The 17,657-nt window shown below is 43.2% G+C and overlaps 1 protein-coding gene across 2 annotated transcripts in view; it reads right to left on the bottom strand.

Moving 5' to 3' along the window:
- Window positions 1–17,657, bottom strand: part of galk2 (galactokinase 2) — a 166,215-nt gene that overhangs the window by 144,086 nt on the left and 4,472 nt on the right. Inside the window, exons 1-3 of one of the 2 annotated variants that reach the window (XM_070858394.1) lie at window positions 11,714–11,793; window positions 11,456–11,544; window positions 3,554–3,677 (exon numbers count right to left, since the gene is read on the bottom strand). In XM_070858394.1, the coding sequence (XP_070714495.1) occupies window positions 3,554–3,677; window positions 11,456–11,540 (209 nt within the window). In that variant the 5' untranslated portion in view covers window positions 11,541–11,544; window positions 11,714–11,793. Of the gene's footprint in view, window positions 1–3,553; window positions 3,678–11,455; window positions 11,545–11,713; window positions 11,794–17,657 lie in introns of those variants that run through there. The other variant, XM_070858393.1, reaches the window with a different exon arrangement.

The raw sequence follows: 17,657 nt of genomic DNA, 5'->3' as shown, positions 1-17,657 counted from the left end.
GGAGTCGGGTCGGGTCCAGTCCGGTCCGGGGGCGGAGGAAGCGGGAGTCAGGTCGGTGTCGGGTCCGATCCGGAGGCGGGTGTCGGGTCGGGTCCAGTCCGAGGGGGTCGGTGCAGGGGGGGTGGGGGGGGGGGGATGGGGGGGAGTCAGGTCGGTGTCGGGTCCGGTCCGGAGGCAGGAAGCGGAAGTCGAGTCGGGTCGGGAGGAAGCAGGAGCTGGCTGTGGGAGGAGCCTTATCCACGCAGCCCCAGTGAGGCCATTGGGCCAGGGCTAGGGACTGCGTGCTTCGGGCCCCTCCCACACAGTTTCGGGCGCCTGGAGCTACTGCACATGCGTGCCCACTGTAGCGTGCATGTGCAGAGGTCCCGGCACTGTTTTCAGCGCAGGGACCTGGCTCCGCCCCCTATAGCTCCTGCTGCGCTGTGCCGAGGGCCAGAGGACCTGCAGGGAGGTGGAGAATCTGGAGGGTTTTTTTAAGACGCACTTTGTGGCACGAAAAACGGGCGTCGCGCGGCTCGAAACTTGGGCCCCTCATGTGGCAGCTTTTTTTTCTTGCCCTTTTCTTCCGTATTGCCTGGTGTCTCCATTCTAAATCCAATTGATATACAGCTCGTTAATCTCCATGCATTTCACACCTTGCACTCTTAGCCAACATCTCAAGTGTGCCAAATCTGAAACACATGTGGATTAGGTAAATTAATTGAGCTCAACTCTTCAATTAAGTTTTTAAAAAAGCAAACTACTGCTGTTGCTGGAAATCTGAAATAAAAACAGAAAATGCTGGAAATACTCAGCAGGTCAGGCAGCATTTGTGGAGAGTGAACAGAGTTAACGTTTCAGGTCTGATGAAAGGTCACGACTGAAACATTAACTCTATTTCTCTCTCCAAAGATGCTGCCTGACTTGCTGAGTATTTCCAGCATTTTCTGTTTTTATTATGTTCAATTAAGTTGTTTTGCAGAAACTCTGAATCCAGTTCCGCAGGTAAGTGTGTGCAATGTGTAAAATACATGTGTAGATAGATTTTCACAGGCTGCAAATCAATGGGAACATTTTGATTTAGAACGGGTATACCACATTTTGTTATCTATGCTACTTAGCGCCTGGCCACGTGGAACATCAGGAGAGAGAATTAGATTTTAAGTGGCAGCTATTACTGGAAACAACAGAAGCAGATCATGGGGACTCAGGCTAAGCACAGAAAACTGCATTTAAAACAGTTTAAAATACACATATGTTCGAAACAAAAGTACCCAGTTCAGCACTTTTTTTTAAACTGTGTATTTATGAAAAAATATACTGAGATTGAGATTATATTGAGACAGACTTGCTGCAAAAATCTACATTCTCAGAGTGCAGAATTTGGTCTTGAGGTGCCAGAGAGCCCTTGGGCACCTGCCTATAAACAATAAATTTGAACAAAATAGCTCTTTAATAGTAAAAGTCTATATTATTATAATTATGTTTGAATTAATACTTTTAAAAAATTGATCCATAAATAATGCATAATTATACAACTAGTTGTGTTGCATTAGAAGGTATGAAACATAGAAAATAGGTGCAGGAGTAGGCCATTCGGTCCTTCGAGCCTGCACCACCATTCAATAAGATCATGGCTGATCATTCACCTCAGTACCCCTTTCCTGCTTTCTCTCCATACCCCTTGATCCCTTTAGCCGTAAGGGCCATATCTAACTCCCTCTTGAATATATCCAACGAACAGCCATCAACAACTCTCTGCGGTAGGGAATTCCACAGGTTAACAACTCTGAGTGAAGAAGTTTCTCCTCATCACAGTCCTAAATGGCTTACCCCTTATCTTTAGACTGTGTCCCCTGGTTCTGGACTTCCCCAACATCTGGAACATTCTTCCCGCATCTAACCTTCCAGTCCCGTCAGAATTTTATATGTTTCTATGAGATCCCCTCTCATCCTTCTAAACTCCAGTGAATAAAGGCCCAGTTGATCCAGTCTCTCCTCAAATGTCAGTCCAGCCATCCCGGGAATCAGTCTGGTGAACCTTCGCTGCACTCCCTCAATAGCAAGAACGTCCTTCTTCAGATTAGGAGATCAAACACAATATTCCAGGTGAAGCCTCACCAAGGCCCTGTACAACTGCAGTAAGACCTTCATGCTCCTATACTCAAATCCCCTAGCTATGAAGGTCAACTTACCATTTGCCTTCTTCACCGCCTGCTGTACCTGCATGCCAACTTTCAATGATCGATGTACCATGACACCCAGGTCTCGTTGTACCTTCCCGTTTCATAATCTGCCGCCATTCAGATAATATTCTGCCTTCGTGTTTTTGCCCCCAAAGTGGATAACCTCACATTTATCCACATTATCCTGCATCTGCCATGCATTTGCCCAGTCACCTAACCTGTCCAAGTCACTCTGCATCCTCTTAGCGTCCTCCTCACAGCTCACACCGCCACCCAGTTTAGTGTCATCTGCAAACTTGGAGATATTACACTCAATTCCTTCATCTAACTCATTAATATATATTGTAAAGAGCTGGGGTCCCAGCACTGAGCCCTGCGGCACCCCACTAGTCACTGCCTCCCATTCTGAATAGGACCCATTTATCCCAACTCTCTGCTTCCTGTCTGCCAACCAGTTCTCTATCCATGTCAGTACCTTACCCCCAATACCATCTGCTTTAATTTTGCACACCAATCTCTTATGTGGGACCTTGTCAAAAGCCTTTTGAAAGTCCAAATACACCACATCCACTGGTTCTCCCTTGTCCACTCTACTAGTTACATCCTCAAAAAATTCTAGAAGATTTGTCAAGCATGATTTCTCTTTCATAAATCCATGTTGACTTGGACCGATCCTGTCACTGCTTTCCAAATGCGCTGTTATTTCATCTTTAATAACTGATTTCAACATTTGAAATCAACGTATGAAAGTGAATATAATTCTAGTAATATCTTAGCTAAAATATATCAATCTAAATTAAGACTTTACCAAAACAATTAATGTAAAACACTGTTTTTGACTCCTTCCTTAATCAAGAAATTATATAAACCACCGTTTTCACGTCATCCCAAAAACTGCTTAGAAAATATCTAGCACATTACTGAATTTACTTTATTTTATTTTCCCCATACCGTACCCATTTCCTAGTTAAAAGGTGCTCAGTGACCTATTCCCAGGCATCTAATTGATCTGTTAAGTGGCTGTTCGTGGATTTGCAACATCAACCCAAGGTAGTCTGTCTCCAATTTATCTTCCTCCCTCCGTGGGTAAATCCCGGGCCTCCTTTTGGCACTTCTTCCAAGAGCATGGCTTTGATCAACAATAAATCTCATGAAAATATTACGTATTCAAACCAAGATCTTACAACTCTGTAGTGCAACCGCTGGCCGACTGCATGTTAAGACTTAAAACAAAAAAAAATTCAAAAAGTTAAACTTCAAACATAACTTTACAGAATTTAGAATTTAGCACCATCAAGACTTTCCAGTAAACATAACGCCCCATTAAGAAAGTGGAATGTAAGCTGCTACAGTTTTCTTTTACTCCCGTTTCAAATTAAATTGCTTACAGGTACATGGGGTTAGTGTTTGCCAGCTGGATGATTTTTGTTTGCGTTGGTGTGACAGCTGCCAAGATATCTTGTTCTAAAGCCATTGGAAGCACAGCATAGCCACAGTAATCGATGTGTTCACCTGCAAAAGATTTAAATAATTAAAGTTATTTCCATACATGCATGCCTCTTCAGTGGATGAGTACATTTCACTTTTGTATACACTTACTTAAGTCAATACTTAAGAGAAATTCATACATAAACTGATTTCACACACATGATCATAAACATAAGTATGACATTTAGACTGGCCAAAAGTTAATGGATAATATTGAAAGGGAATATTTTCTCCTCTCAAGTTTCTCTCCTCGTTCCTGACAATACTGAGCCATAGTGGGGTAACGAGGTTCCACATATATCCGCATCCTTCTGGCACCCTGTGCAAGTAGCCATTCTTTAAGTATACTAAAACATAGCCGAATCCACAACACACCATTTGCAGCAGTGGTCATTGGATAGTGATCAGAGGGAGTGGAACCTTGGCTGGTTTGTACGCTCCTAGCATCGGAGTGCTGATGCCAAATGCAGACCCACAATGCCACTTAGAAAGAAAGACTTACATTTATATAGCGCCTTTCACGACCACCTGACGTCTCACAGCGTTTTACAGCCAATTAAGTACTTTTGGAGTGTAGTCATAGTTTGTAATGTGGGCGGCAGCCAATTTGCGCACAGCAAGCTCCCACAAACAGCAATATATCAGATAATCTGTTTTTGTTATATTAATTGATGGATAAATATTGTCCAGAACACCGGGGATAACTCGCCTGCTCTTCTTCGAAATGGTGCCATGGGATATTTACGTCCATCTGAGAGGGCAGTGGGGGCTTCGGTTTAACGTCTTATCCGAAAGACGGCACTTCCGACAGTGCAGCACTCCCTCGGCACTGCACTAGAGTGTCAGCCTAGATTTATGTGCTCAAGTCTCTGGAGTGGGACTTAAACCCACAACCTTCTGACTCAAGAGGTGAGTGTGCTACGCACTGAGCCACAGCTGACACTAGACTGAGATCATCTAATGCATCACCATCCAGGGAGTAGTAAAAGTCTACTTTAACAACATAACCAACAGCATTTGGATCATAATAAAGGCATTCCACATTGAATATCTATTTTTGTAGTTTAAAGTGGGCTTTATGTGCACAGTTCCACATGCTAAAGATAATGGTGTTTAAATCACCCCCTCAACTGCCTTTGCTGTTTAAAGTTTTTTGTGACCATCTGATTCTCAACTTTTTTGAAAAATGGAATGGAATGCAGATTTTATTTTGTTCTCAGAATTTGGATTATACTATAGCCTTCATAACAATCATAAACAGTTCAACATTTATCCTTTTATCCTTAAATTGATCCTATTTAAAGTTAATGTCCACACGAATTTGTTTAATTCAGATTTGCAGTGTTATCAGCCTTAGCTCAATTGTTGCCCTCTTGCCTCGAAGTGGGAGAGTTTAAACCTCACTTCAGGACCCGAGCATATAATCCAGGCTGACACTTCAGTGCGGTACTGAGGGAATGCTGCATTGTTGAAGGTGCCGTCTTTCGTATGAGGAATTAAACTGCTCAGGTTGGCACTTTTCGAAGATGCACAGGGGACTTCTCCCAGTATCCTGGCCAACATTTATCACTCAATGAACGCCACGAAAATCATTTATCTGATCATTTCCACATTGCTGTTTGTTGGACAGTGCTGTGTGCAAATTGACTGTTGTGTTTTTTCTACATCACAACAATGACTATAACTTCAAAAGTATTTAACTTGGACAGCCTAAGGTTGTGAAAGGAACTATATAAATGCAGATTCTTTCTTTCTTATCAGTTATAACTATTTAATTAGTCCGGTTCATCAGTGTATTGACTACATTTAATTGCATACATGAGATACAAGTCATATTTTTACTGAAAATATATACTGGTCAAAAAAGTTACTGACATCCAACCATTTACAACAATTCTCATTAATTTTTGTTTACTTTGGCTGGCCAGGTCTTTCAAAATATTTCCCTTTAAGCAGCATGTGCTGGGAATTGGCTTGGAGGAGCTACTGAGCCTGACAGCACTGGCACGAACAGTTAACTATAGTCCTGCCAATATCAGGGTAAGCAAGACTCCAGTAGGTGGTCTTGCATCACTTAACTTGGCATCGATAGCAAATGCAAAGTTTTGAAATATTTAAAGCTGTTTCCACATACTTCCACCTAATATTTATGGTTCTAAGGTCATTTTGCGTTAAGTTTGTCGCCTTGTTTTTCTTGTAGATTAAAATTCCAAATAAATTGTTTTCAGGAAAAACTCAAGAAGCCTGCCCTTTCATCTGGGCTCAAGTAGCATCTTGTTCTGTCTTGTCATCTCTTCTTAGTCAGTCGAAATCTCATCACCAATGGAGGTCAGTAAGTAGTTGTCATGTGCGTAAATGTAAGTGAGAAGACATTCGTATGTGTATGGCTACTCAATGGTGCTGCTACTTGGTGGCACATGGAACTTGGTTAATTCGTCTTCTGAAAGGCATTCATGTTTAGTTCATTCAACATGAAACATAAAAAGGTGAGTGAAGAGAAAAAGAGAGTGATTTCACTTAGCAACAGTCAGTTTGTTCAAGTAACCAGTTTCGGACCTTGGGACTAAAACTGGGCTTCCTGCCAATAGGATGTTCAGCAAGGACATTGCAATCTACAGAAAGGGATGTTGACATACGAATGTGTCGAGGAATGTAAACTTGTGTGCTGAAGGACTGTGCATTCACCGGATACTTCCGGTTTAATAAAGAAATCAGTATATAAAAAAAAAACTTTTGTATTAAGTTGGGAAAAGAGAGAAACTTACAAGATTTCAGCGCATGGACTATGCTCAGAACTGCTGACAAAACTCCGCTTGTAAACTGCGCTATACTCTGAAGAAATTATACTCCGCTTTTAGATTGTTTTTTATGTTAAAGCAGAAAAAATAAAGTGATTATAATCATAAGACTGAATTTGTTAGATGAACAACAGAAGATTGTTTAAAACAACACTACTCCACCATAAGATGTAATTAGGTGACTGTTTAAGAAAACTAAGTTAATATACACTGAAATTGAAACTTCTGAAGAACAAAAAACTGCGCATGCTGGAAATCTGAAACAAAACACAAATTGCAGTAAACACTCGGGAGGCCCATAAGCATCTGTGGAGAAAAACGGCAAGTTAATGTTTTGGATGTGATCCTTAATCAATGCTCAAAAAATTAACAGCTTTTCAATAGAAACCAAACATAGGGAAGGGGAGGAAAAGAAACAAAACACATACAGAAAGAAGTATGGATAGAATGACCTTTGATGTGTTACAAGAGAATCAGAAGATGATTGAATGGCTAATATTAAAAATTAGGCAATAGGAAAAAGCATAAGAAATTAAAGACAGAAGAACGAGATAGAACAGAGAGATACACAAGGCAGTGAGAGCGTAAGTCAGGTCTGAAAACATGATAAGCAGGGAAAGCGGAGCAGGATCCAGTGCTCTGAAGAGAAGAAAAGCAGGCCAACACCGAGGGTGCAGATTCCTCCGCCAATACAGTGTTCAGACTCATCTCCCCGACCAACACCCACCCAACAACACCTGCCACTGCCATTAACAAAAGTGCAAACTATAATATTTACGGTCTTAAGTGATTAAAATTAATGTTAAAGCCAGAGGGTTGAAAAGGGCCTGAGAGAATGGCCCTACTGCCTCAAGTTAATATCTGCTCAGCCATTTAATCATCTCCTGCCTTTATTTAAGCATATTACATGTCATTCTTCCCATACTTCCTCAATCATGTGTTTGTTTTTCCTTTTCCTCCCCCTTCCCTTTTTGAGTGCCTATTTCAAAGCTGTTTATTCTTTCAAATTCAATGATGGGTCACAACCAAAATATTAGCTTGTCTGTTCTCGCCACGGATTTTGTTTTTGAAATTGAAGCAATATTGGATTAATAGCACATCTCTTCTGATTGTTAAATCACTTCACTTAACTGTCAAGCCAGTACACTCATGGGGCTAGAAATTTGGTTGTAGGGTTCCTAAATGCTGATGACGGGAACAGCAGAATTCAGTTTCAGAACCCTGAGTGTGGAGTGGAGCACTAAGGGAAGCGTTTCACATTTCTCTTGGGGCGCTAGGCCAGGCGCGCAACTGAATATCCCGTGCTAAAGAGCCAGCTCGTAGCGACCTAAGAGAGATCTCCCTGCAAAAATTAATCGGAACAAAAAATATTCCCTGTACAATTACTCACCCCAAATAAAGTTAAATCGCAAAAAAAAATCAATCAGACTTATTTAATGCAGTCATTCCTTCCCTTAGTGCCCCCAGGACAGCTCTGCATGCCAGCTTTCTCTGGCGGTGTCACTACGGGGTGCTACGGGTGTCACGCAAATTTTGCTTCCATGTTTGCACACCGGCACGACGCTCCCGGGCGATACTCCTCAGCGCCGCCAGTACCGCAGACTGAATTTGCCGAGCTGCGCGAATATCAACACTCGCGGTGCAAACCCTTTGGCGCTCCTGTTCCGACCCTCGCAAGGGACGGTATCCAACCAAATTTCTCCCCTATGATGTTTACAGCACTCCCTGTTTAAAACTAGCAAAGACAATTGACCTTTGCCAAAAAAAAGGCTGAAAATATTCAAAGGAGGATGTTTTTATTTTTAAAAATCGAATAGAACTTTTTTAATGAATTTCTGATAACTTTACAGAACGTTGGTACATGGAATTCGGTTAATTCGGCTTCTGAAACTGGATGTTATCCAGGTCTTGCTGCATGCAGGCATGGACTACTTCAATATCTGATAAATTCTGAATAGAACTGAACACTGTGCAATCATCAGCAAACAACCCCATTTCTGACCTTATGATGGAGGGAAGATCATTGATGAAGCAGATGAAGATAGTTGGACCAAGGACGCTGCCCTGAGAAACTATTGCAGAGATGTTATGGGGCTGGAATGATTGGCCTCCAAAAAAAATCTTTCTTTGTGCCAGGTATGTCTCCAACCACTGGAGAATGTTCTGCCTGATCCCCATTGACCAATTTTACTAGGGCTCCTTGGTATCAAAGGCTACCTTGATCTCAAGGGCAGTCGCTCTCACCTCACTTCTGGAATTCAGCATGTGTTCATGTTTGGACCAAGGTTGTAATGAGATCTGGAGCCCACTACATCACCACTGTCAGGAGGTCTGCAACAATTTGCACCAAAGACTTGCATCCTTTACTGCTCTTTAGTTCTACCTGCTGTTTCGACTGCTTGTTCACCCTTACTGAAGTCCTTTCTTTCCACTGGTGTAATTGTGTCTTTTATCAATATTGCTACTCCCACTTCTTTCCCAATTTCCCTGTCTATTCTCAAGGAGAAATAACCTCGAATATTTAGCTCACAATCATGCCCAACTTGCAGCCAGGTCTCTAACGGCTACTATATACCTCGAAGCTGAACTTGTGCTTGTAATTCATTTGGTATAATTTCTTATGCTGCATGTATTCATGTACAGAATTCTTAATTGGGTAACTCCCCACCCTGCCCATGTGTCCTGAAAGTGTATTTTTCACTTTTTGACCGATCACACTTTTGGTTGGTGATGCTCTGGACATTGCTATACAGGCAATTTAATGTGTCTTTAGTTTTCATCACTTCTACATTTTAACAGGTATTTTATTATTTCCTATACCTTTTCTGCTCCTGGAATTTTTATTTTACTTTTCTCTCTTTGTGTACTCTGGCTGTTGCTCTTATCCCTTTTTTTCTTATCTTTTAGGTTATTAGTGTCACACCATGTACAACACCCATTCACTCCCAAGGCTTATGCCAAGGCCTCTCTGTAACCACCCATAAAAAAGACTTTTGAAAGAAATTACGGTCATTCAGCCTCTGATTTTCACTCACTCCACCTCCCTCTGTCTTAAATAAATCTAATCACGCTGCTGACTGAATGCATGTGTATAACTGAAACATGTCAAGATGTATATCACAAAACAGTCTATTTATTTTAATGTTTACAATCTCCATATTATTTATAACATTGTGGGGCCAAGTTTCAGCCTGAGTTGCTCCTATTTTTTTGGAGCAACTGGTTTAGAATGGAGTATCTTAGAAATTGCAATTCTCGGCATTTAGTTTGCTCCACTTCTAGTCAGTTAGAACAGTTTCAGTTTGGAACAGATTTTTTTTTTTCCAAAAAGGGGTCGTGTCCGGCCACTTACGCCCGTTTTGAAAGTTTAGGCAGTGAAAACTTACTCCATTCTAAGTTAGTTTGGAGTAAGTGTAGATTTTTGTACGCTCAGAAAAACCTTGTCTACACTTAGAAAATCAGGCGTAGGTTACAAATCAGGCGTAGGGAATGGGGAGGGGGGGGGTTTAAAGGGAAGTTTACAAACATTAAACACTTCAGTTTTACAAATACAGAGCCATCATCAATAATAAATGATAAATACATCAATAAATCAACCAATAAATCAATCAAAAAAAATTAATTTAAAAAAAATTAAAAATCAATAAATAAAACATTTTCTACTTACTGACTGCAGCACCGGGAGTCCTCCAACAGCGTGCTGGGACCACCCCCCTTCCCCCCCACCCCAGTGCGTCTCTATCTCTCTGGGGGGGGAGAGGAGGAGAAGGGAGGGAGGGGGAGAGGAGGAGAAAGGAGGGAGGGGGAGAGGAGGAGAAGGGAGGGAGGGGGAGAGGAGGAGAAGGGAGGGAGGGGGAGAGGAGGAGAAGGGAGGGAGGGGGAGAGGAGGAGAAGGGAGGGAGGGGGAGAGGAGGAGAAGGGAGGGAGGGGGAGAGGAGGAGAAGGGAGGGAGGGGGAGAGGAGGAGAAGGGAGGGAGGGGGAGAGGAGGAGAAGGGAGGGAGGGGGAGAGGAGGAGAAGGGAGGGAGGGGGAGAGGAGGAGAAGGGAGGGAGGGGGAGAGGAGGAGAAGGGAGGGAGGGGGAGAGGAGGGAGTGGAGAGAGGGGAGGAGGGAGGGGAGAAAGGAGAGGGAGGCTGAACGCGCCGGGCCCAAGACTTCGGGCGGGGCCCGCCCCCAGCACCGGATTTACAGGTAGGTGGCATCGGATCGGGTCGGGTCCAGGGGGGGGGGGGGGGGGAAAAAGAGCACGAGTCAGGTCGGGTCCGCGGGCGGGGGGGGGGGGGGGAGCGCGAGTCGGGGCGGGGACGGGCACGCGGGGGGGGGAGCCCATCAGTTTGGGGGGGGGGGGGGGGGGGTCGGGTCCGGGGAGTCGGGTCGGGGGGTTCGGGTCCGGTCCGGGGGGTGGGGGGGAGCGGGAGTCGAGTCGGGTCGGGTCGGGTCCGGGGGTCGGGTCGGGAGGAAGCAGGAGCTGGGCGTAGGAGGTGAGGCCATTCGGCCAGGGCTAGGGGCTGCGTGCTTCGGGCCCCTTCCACACAGTTTTGGGCGCCTGGAGCTACTGCACAGCGCATGTGCAGAGGTCCCGGCACTGTTTTCAGCGCAGGGACCTGGCTCCGCCCCCACAGCTCGTGCTGCGCCACGCCCAGCTCCAGAGGACCTGCAGGGAGCCGGAGAATCGGTAAGTATTTTTTAGGCACACTTTGTGGCGTGAAAAACGGGCGCCCATGTCGGGGCTGTGCCGTTCTAGGCGCGGCCCGAAACTTGGGCCCTGTATACTGGTGTTACTGATGATAGCTTAGCTGTGGAAAATTTGTCCCTCAAATTTCATGAACAATCTGTACAGAAGCTGACTGAAATGCATTGTTATATAAGTTGAAATATAGTTTTATTTTTTTAAAACAAGTGTCAAAATTGGCTAGCAGTAACCCTACTGCAATTAAATGCCAGATATTAAAGAAATGCCTTTGTAGAAAATAGTCCACAGTACATTCAAAATTCATTAACATACCAATTAAATTGACTCGTCCAGGAGCTCGTGCATAAAATGCAGGTGGCACACCATATTTAGATATAAATGCATCTTTTAGTTTCATAAACCTGAAGAAACAAAATCAAATGCCAAAGTGTAAATGATTCTTGCAATGCACAAGAGACAGTAAATCACCCACCTGAATTTTAAGAGGATTCTATTAGTCCTCAAGCTTTAAAAAATATATAAATATACATCAATACTAAATGATGAACACATAATGAAGAACAAAATCACAGTAAATAGATGATGTAGAACACAAAGCTTGTAATCAAAGGAATGCTCCACTTGAACTCATTCTTGGCCAGCTCTCCTCCTTCAGCCTTGCATCCATTTTGTAAACTTACACCCGTGAAGCACCTTGTAACATTTTTCTATGTTAAAGGTCACTCAATTGTTTTGGTTGCTGCTGTTACAAAGCATTTACTAAAACAGCTGGATGGGGTGGCTGTGAGTTTTGTTGCATCACTCCGGGAAGATGAATACACATAAATTGATGCGAGAATACTTGAAACGACAAACTTTTACAGTGTTGTGCTGGGGGGTGTAAAAATCCAATTAAAAATGCCAATGGTAATTTCTCACTCAAATAGAAACCCTATTTAATTGTGGCATGTGGTAGGATTTATAATAAATCCAATAAGGAATTCAGGAGAAACTTATTTGCCCAGAAAGCAGTAGGAATGTGGAACTTGCTACCACATGGAGTAGTTGAGGCGAATTGCATAGATGCAATGAAGGGGAAGCTAGATCAGCAGAGGGAGAAAGGAATTGAAGGATATGCAGATAGGGTTAGATGAAGAGGGTGGGAGGAGTTTCATGTGGCGTATAAACACCGGCATAGACCAGTTGGGCTGAATGGCCTGTTTCTGTGCTGCAAACACAATGTAATTCTATGTAGATTTACATATTTCCTGTTGTAAGATACAAAGTCAATTTGCTGCAAATAAGCAGATCCTGAAGCGAGAGGTTAATTGCTGGGATGTTTGGCAGCTTACATAATAAATAGGAAATAGCAGCAGGAGTAGGCCATCTGGCTCCTCGAGCCTGCTCCACCATTCAATAAGATCATGGTTGATGTGATCCTGGCCTCAACTCCACTGCCCATCCTGCTCCTCATAACCCTTGACTCCCTTATCATTCAGAAATCTGTCTACCTTCACCTTAAATTTATTCAATGACCCAGCCTCAGCAGCTCTCTGGGGTAGAGAATTCCAAAGATTCACGACCCTCTGAAAGAAGAAATTCCTCCTCATCTCCGTTTTAAATGGACGACCCCTTATTCCGAAACTATGCCCGCTAGTTCTAGATTCCCCCACAAGGGGAAGACATCCTCTCTGCATCTACCCTATCAAGCCCCCTCAGAATCTTATACATTTCAATAAGATCACCTCTCATTCTTCTAAACTCCAATGAGTATAGGCCCAATCTGCTCAACCTTTGTTCATATGACCAACCCCTTCATTTCAGGAATCAACCTCAGGAACCTTCTCTGAACTGCCTCCAATGCAAGTATATGCCTCCTTAAATAAGGAGGCCAAAACTGTATGCAGTATTCCAGGTGTGGTCTTACCAACGTCCTGTACTGTTGTATCAGAACTTTCCTACTTTTATATTCCATCCCCCTTGCAATAAAGGCCAACATTCCATTTGCCTTCCTAATTACTTGCTGTACATGCATGCTAACTTTTTGTGTTTCATGTACTAGGACCTCCAGATCCCTCCGTACCACAGCATTTTGTAATCTCTCCCCATTTAAATAATGATATGTTTTTTTATTTTTCCTACTAAAGTGGCTAACCTCACATTTTCCCATCTGCCAAATTTTTGCCCATTCACTTAGCCTATCTATATCCCTTTGCAGATTATTTGCGTCCTCTTCACAACTGGCTTTCCCACCTATACTGGTATCAGCAGCAAATTTGGCTACATTACCCTCGTCCCTTCATCCATGTCATTAATATAAATTGTAAATAGTTGAGGCCCCAGCACTGATCTCTGTGGCATCCCATTAGTTAAGCTTGCTAATCTGAAAATTTACCCCGACTCTCTGCTTTTTGTTAGCTAGCCTATCCTCTATCCATGCTAATATATTACCCCCAACCCCTTTTAATTCTCAAAATAAACCAGCAGTAAATTACTAGCTTTCTCTTTTAGACTTAAAAAAATAAAACATTATTTCAAATGCAACACACACATCTCAAACCTTTACACTAGCAGACCTTGTGACATTGCTGTTGCAAGGGGTTGACGAACATGGGAGGTGTGTTATTTGCCACAGAAAGGATTTGGAAAGAGGTTTGAGTGAGATATGCTTAAAAGACAGTAAGGTGTTTCTGAATGGTGCCTGGAGAATAAACCTTGCCCGTTGCAGGTAAATTCTTCCCATTTCTTATTGGCCTCTTTACACCATGAAACACCTGCAGCTGAGATCCCAGGCAAAGAGCTTGCTTCCACAACTGTGCCAGTACCAGTCTGAAACCAGCCATTAGACGTGTAAACCTGGCCTAGGAATTGCAGCTTTAGATGTACAATAACATTCTAATTGCTGGCCAACAATACGCCTTTCTACTAAGCTCAAGAGCTTCACCAACTACACCAGTACAAAACAGGATATTCCACTTGGGATGATCCATGACGAATACATTTCCGCTTTTAAGACCAATTTGCTTCCGATACCAAAAATTATGGTGTAGATTATTACACCATAATCTACACCATAATCTCTATCTGATGGCCTCAGTCACTTTCAATTATGGGGCGTTTTGCACTATAAACTCAGACCAATTAAGAACTGGATTAAGACCACTCATGTTTAATTCTCCAATCTCCCCAGTTAACTACATTTCTGGGGCCAGAGCCAAAGTTATGCCAGCTATACAAGAACAATATAATGTTGGTTTTACTTAGATTGGAGGGAAATATTTTCCCTTTGCACTGGCTTCCAGCATTTGCTGCTTTATACTTTGTTAGCTGGACACTCCTCGCTCACACCAGTGCATATAACCAGAACATTAGGAACCTTACAGCCATCAGAGAAGATACTCTAATAATGTAACTGAAAGTAGAAAATGTTGCAAACACTCAGCAGGTCAGGCAGCATCTGTGGCAAGAACAGATGAATTAATGGTCTGGAATTCACTGCAATGAGGATATTGATGACGAACATCGTAAGTTAGACCGTTCTGCTCCCGATCCTCCAGTGGCGAATTCATGTCACAATTTTCTGGAAAAATAATGGCCCAGAATTTGTGGTCGGAGGCGTACCTCCGGAGTACTCCTCCAACTAGATTTTAAAAATCCGCGCCTACCTTCAGGCTTCTGGGCTTTGGGTCCTGGGCCTGCAGGCGTATGCCTACGTATAGGCCCATGGATCCCAGGGATGCAGGCGGCTCGGAAACACCTTGGGATCACGTGGACCAGGTCCTTCAATCAAAAAGGGAGGATTCCTAATATGCTTACGGGGGTTCCATTTACAAACGGAATCCCCTAAGCATATGAGAAAACCCCAAATAATTAAAGAATTTATACAACTAGAATCAAAATAAATGTTCTCATTTTCAAATGTAATTAAAAATCCCTTCAATAAAGCATATACAATAAAAAATTAATTATTTGAAAAATAATTTTAAAGATTTTAATCCAGGCTGAAATTTACATAAATTAATTTCAAACTTTTGTGCATGAATTTTAATTTTATAATTGAAGATTTATATTAATCCTTACACCAGGTGTTAAGGGTTTCATGGGCATTTGCTGGGCAGTAATTGGCAAATAGCCCAACTCTGCAACAGGGAAAGTGATTTTTGGGTCAGTGCAGTAGATCAGATCGTAAGTTCCGGATTTTTACACATGCAGAACGGAACTTGCCGGGCCTTTCTAATTGCCTATGATGCACGTCTGCACCGCAAAATCTGAACCATTCAGAATATGGCGCAGCGAGCATAACAGTGGATCAGAAGTGGTGTGTCCAATGTCTGATACACATCCAAGGTCCGGCACAAAACGGAACAGGGACACGTTTAGGAGCAATGGCCCTGATCTGATTACATGGGGATGTAGGGACAGAATGTCCAGGTTAGGTTTAATTTTAATAACTGTTCATATTAAAATATCAGTCAGGGGTGGAGAACATGTTTGGTTGTCAAAATACATATTTTGTTACTTAATTGAGGTTTAAAATTTCAATGATGTTCTCAGAACAAGTCAGTAAAAATGTTATCCTCTGGCAAACTGCTAAGCGATTGAATAGTTTACTGATTCTGAGCCCTCCAGTACCATTCTGCAGTAGTCTAAGAGGCTGTGGCGATCACAGTAGTGTTAGTTCAGCCATCACTTGGGCTAGTAAGTAGCAAGTAGCATTCGTGCCACATAAGTGCCAGGCAATGGCCATCTCCCCATGACATTCAGCATTATGACCATCACCAAATGCCCCACCATTAACATCCTGGGGGTCGCCATTGACCAGAAAATAAACTGTACCTACCATATAAATGCCATGGCTACTAGAACAGGTCAAAGGCTGGGTATTCGGCGGTGAATGGCTAACCTCCTGACTCTACAAAGCCGCATCACCACTTACAAGGCATAAATCAGGAGTGTGATGGAATACTCCCACTTGCCTGGATGGACACAGCTGCAACACTCAAAAAGCTTGACAATATCTAAGACAGAGCAGTCCACTTGATCGCCCAGCCCATTCACCACTAACACATCATGGCTGCAATGTGTACTATCTGCACTGCAGCAATTCGCCAAGACTGCTTCGACAGCTCCTCCAACACCCAGAGGAACAAGGGCTGAAGGTGCTTGGGAACACCAACATCTCCAAGTGACCCTACAAGTCTACACACCATCTCGACTTGGACATATATTGCTGCTCCTTCATCGTCACTGCGTCAAAATCCTGGAACTCCCTGCCAAAGAGCACCATATGGACAGTAGCAGTTTAAGAAGGCATCTCACCACCATCTTCTCAAGGGCAACTATGGATGGGCAATAAATACTTGCCAGCAACGTCCATGCCCGAGAATTTTTTTTTAAATCGCTATCTCACCATTGATTTTAATAGGGGCAGATCCATGATAATTAGCTGTTCAACTTTTTTGCCCAGGATCTCTATGGAGCAGCACAAAAGTCCCAGCAAATTATGGTGTGGCATATGTAATGGCATGATGCCATCATTTCCTGGAATTTCTGCACCATAATAATGCATAACCATAAATGTGTTTCAGCAAATTCAGGTCCTAACATCTCAGGCTTGGGTCATAGAAACATAGAAAATAGGTGCAGGAGTAGGCCATTCGGCCCTTCGAGCTTGCACCGCCATTCAATAAGATCATGGCTGATCACTCCCTCAGTACCCCTTTCCTGCTTTCTCTCCATACCTCTTGATCTCTTGATATGGTGCAAGGGCCATATCTAACTCCCTCTTGAATATATCCAATGAACTGGCATCAACAACTCTCTGTGGCAGGAAATTCCACAGGTTAACAACTCTTTGAGAGAAGAAGTTTCTCCTCATCTCAGTCCTAAATGGCCTACCCCTTATCCTAAGACTATGTCCCCTGGTTCTGGACTTCCCCAACATCGGGAACATTCTTCCCGCATCTAACCTGTCCAGTCCCGTCAGAATCTTAAATGTTTCTATGAGATCCTCTCTCATCCTTCTAAACTCCAGTGAATAAAGGCCCAGGTGATCCAGTCTCTCCTCATAGGTCAGTCCAGCCATCCCTGCAATCAGTCTGGTGAAACTTGGATGCGCTCCCTCAATAGCAAGAACATCCTTCCTCAGATTAGGAGACCAAACCTAAACACAATATTCCAGATGAGGCCTCACCAAGGCCCTGTACAACTGCAGTAAGACCTCCCTGCTCCTATACTCAAATCCCCTAGCTATGAAGGCCAACATACCATTTCCCTTCTTCATCGCTGTACCTGCATGCCAATTTTCAATGACTGATGAACCATGACACCCAGGTCTCGTTGCACCTCCCATTTTCCTAATCTGCTGCCATTCAGATAATATTCTGCCTTCGTGTTTTTGCCCCCAAAATAGATAACCTCACATTTATCCACATTATACTGCATCTGCCATGCATTTGCCCACTCACCTAACCTATCCAAGTCACCCTGCTGCCTCTTAGTGTCCTCCTCACAGCTCACACCGCCACCCAGTTTC

This window comes from Pristiophorus japonicus, chromosome 17, assembly GCF_044704955.1.
Source record: "Pristiophorus japonicus isolate sPriJap1 chromosome 17, sPriJap1.hap1, whole genome shotgun sequence".
Classification (NCBI taxonomy): domain Eukaryota; kingdom Metazoa; phylum Chordata; class Chondrichthyes; family Pristiophoridae; genus Pristiophorus; species Pristiophorus japonicus.
Note: the sequence above shows the minus strand (reverse complement) of the source record. Positions and strands in the feature narration are given on the sequence as shown.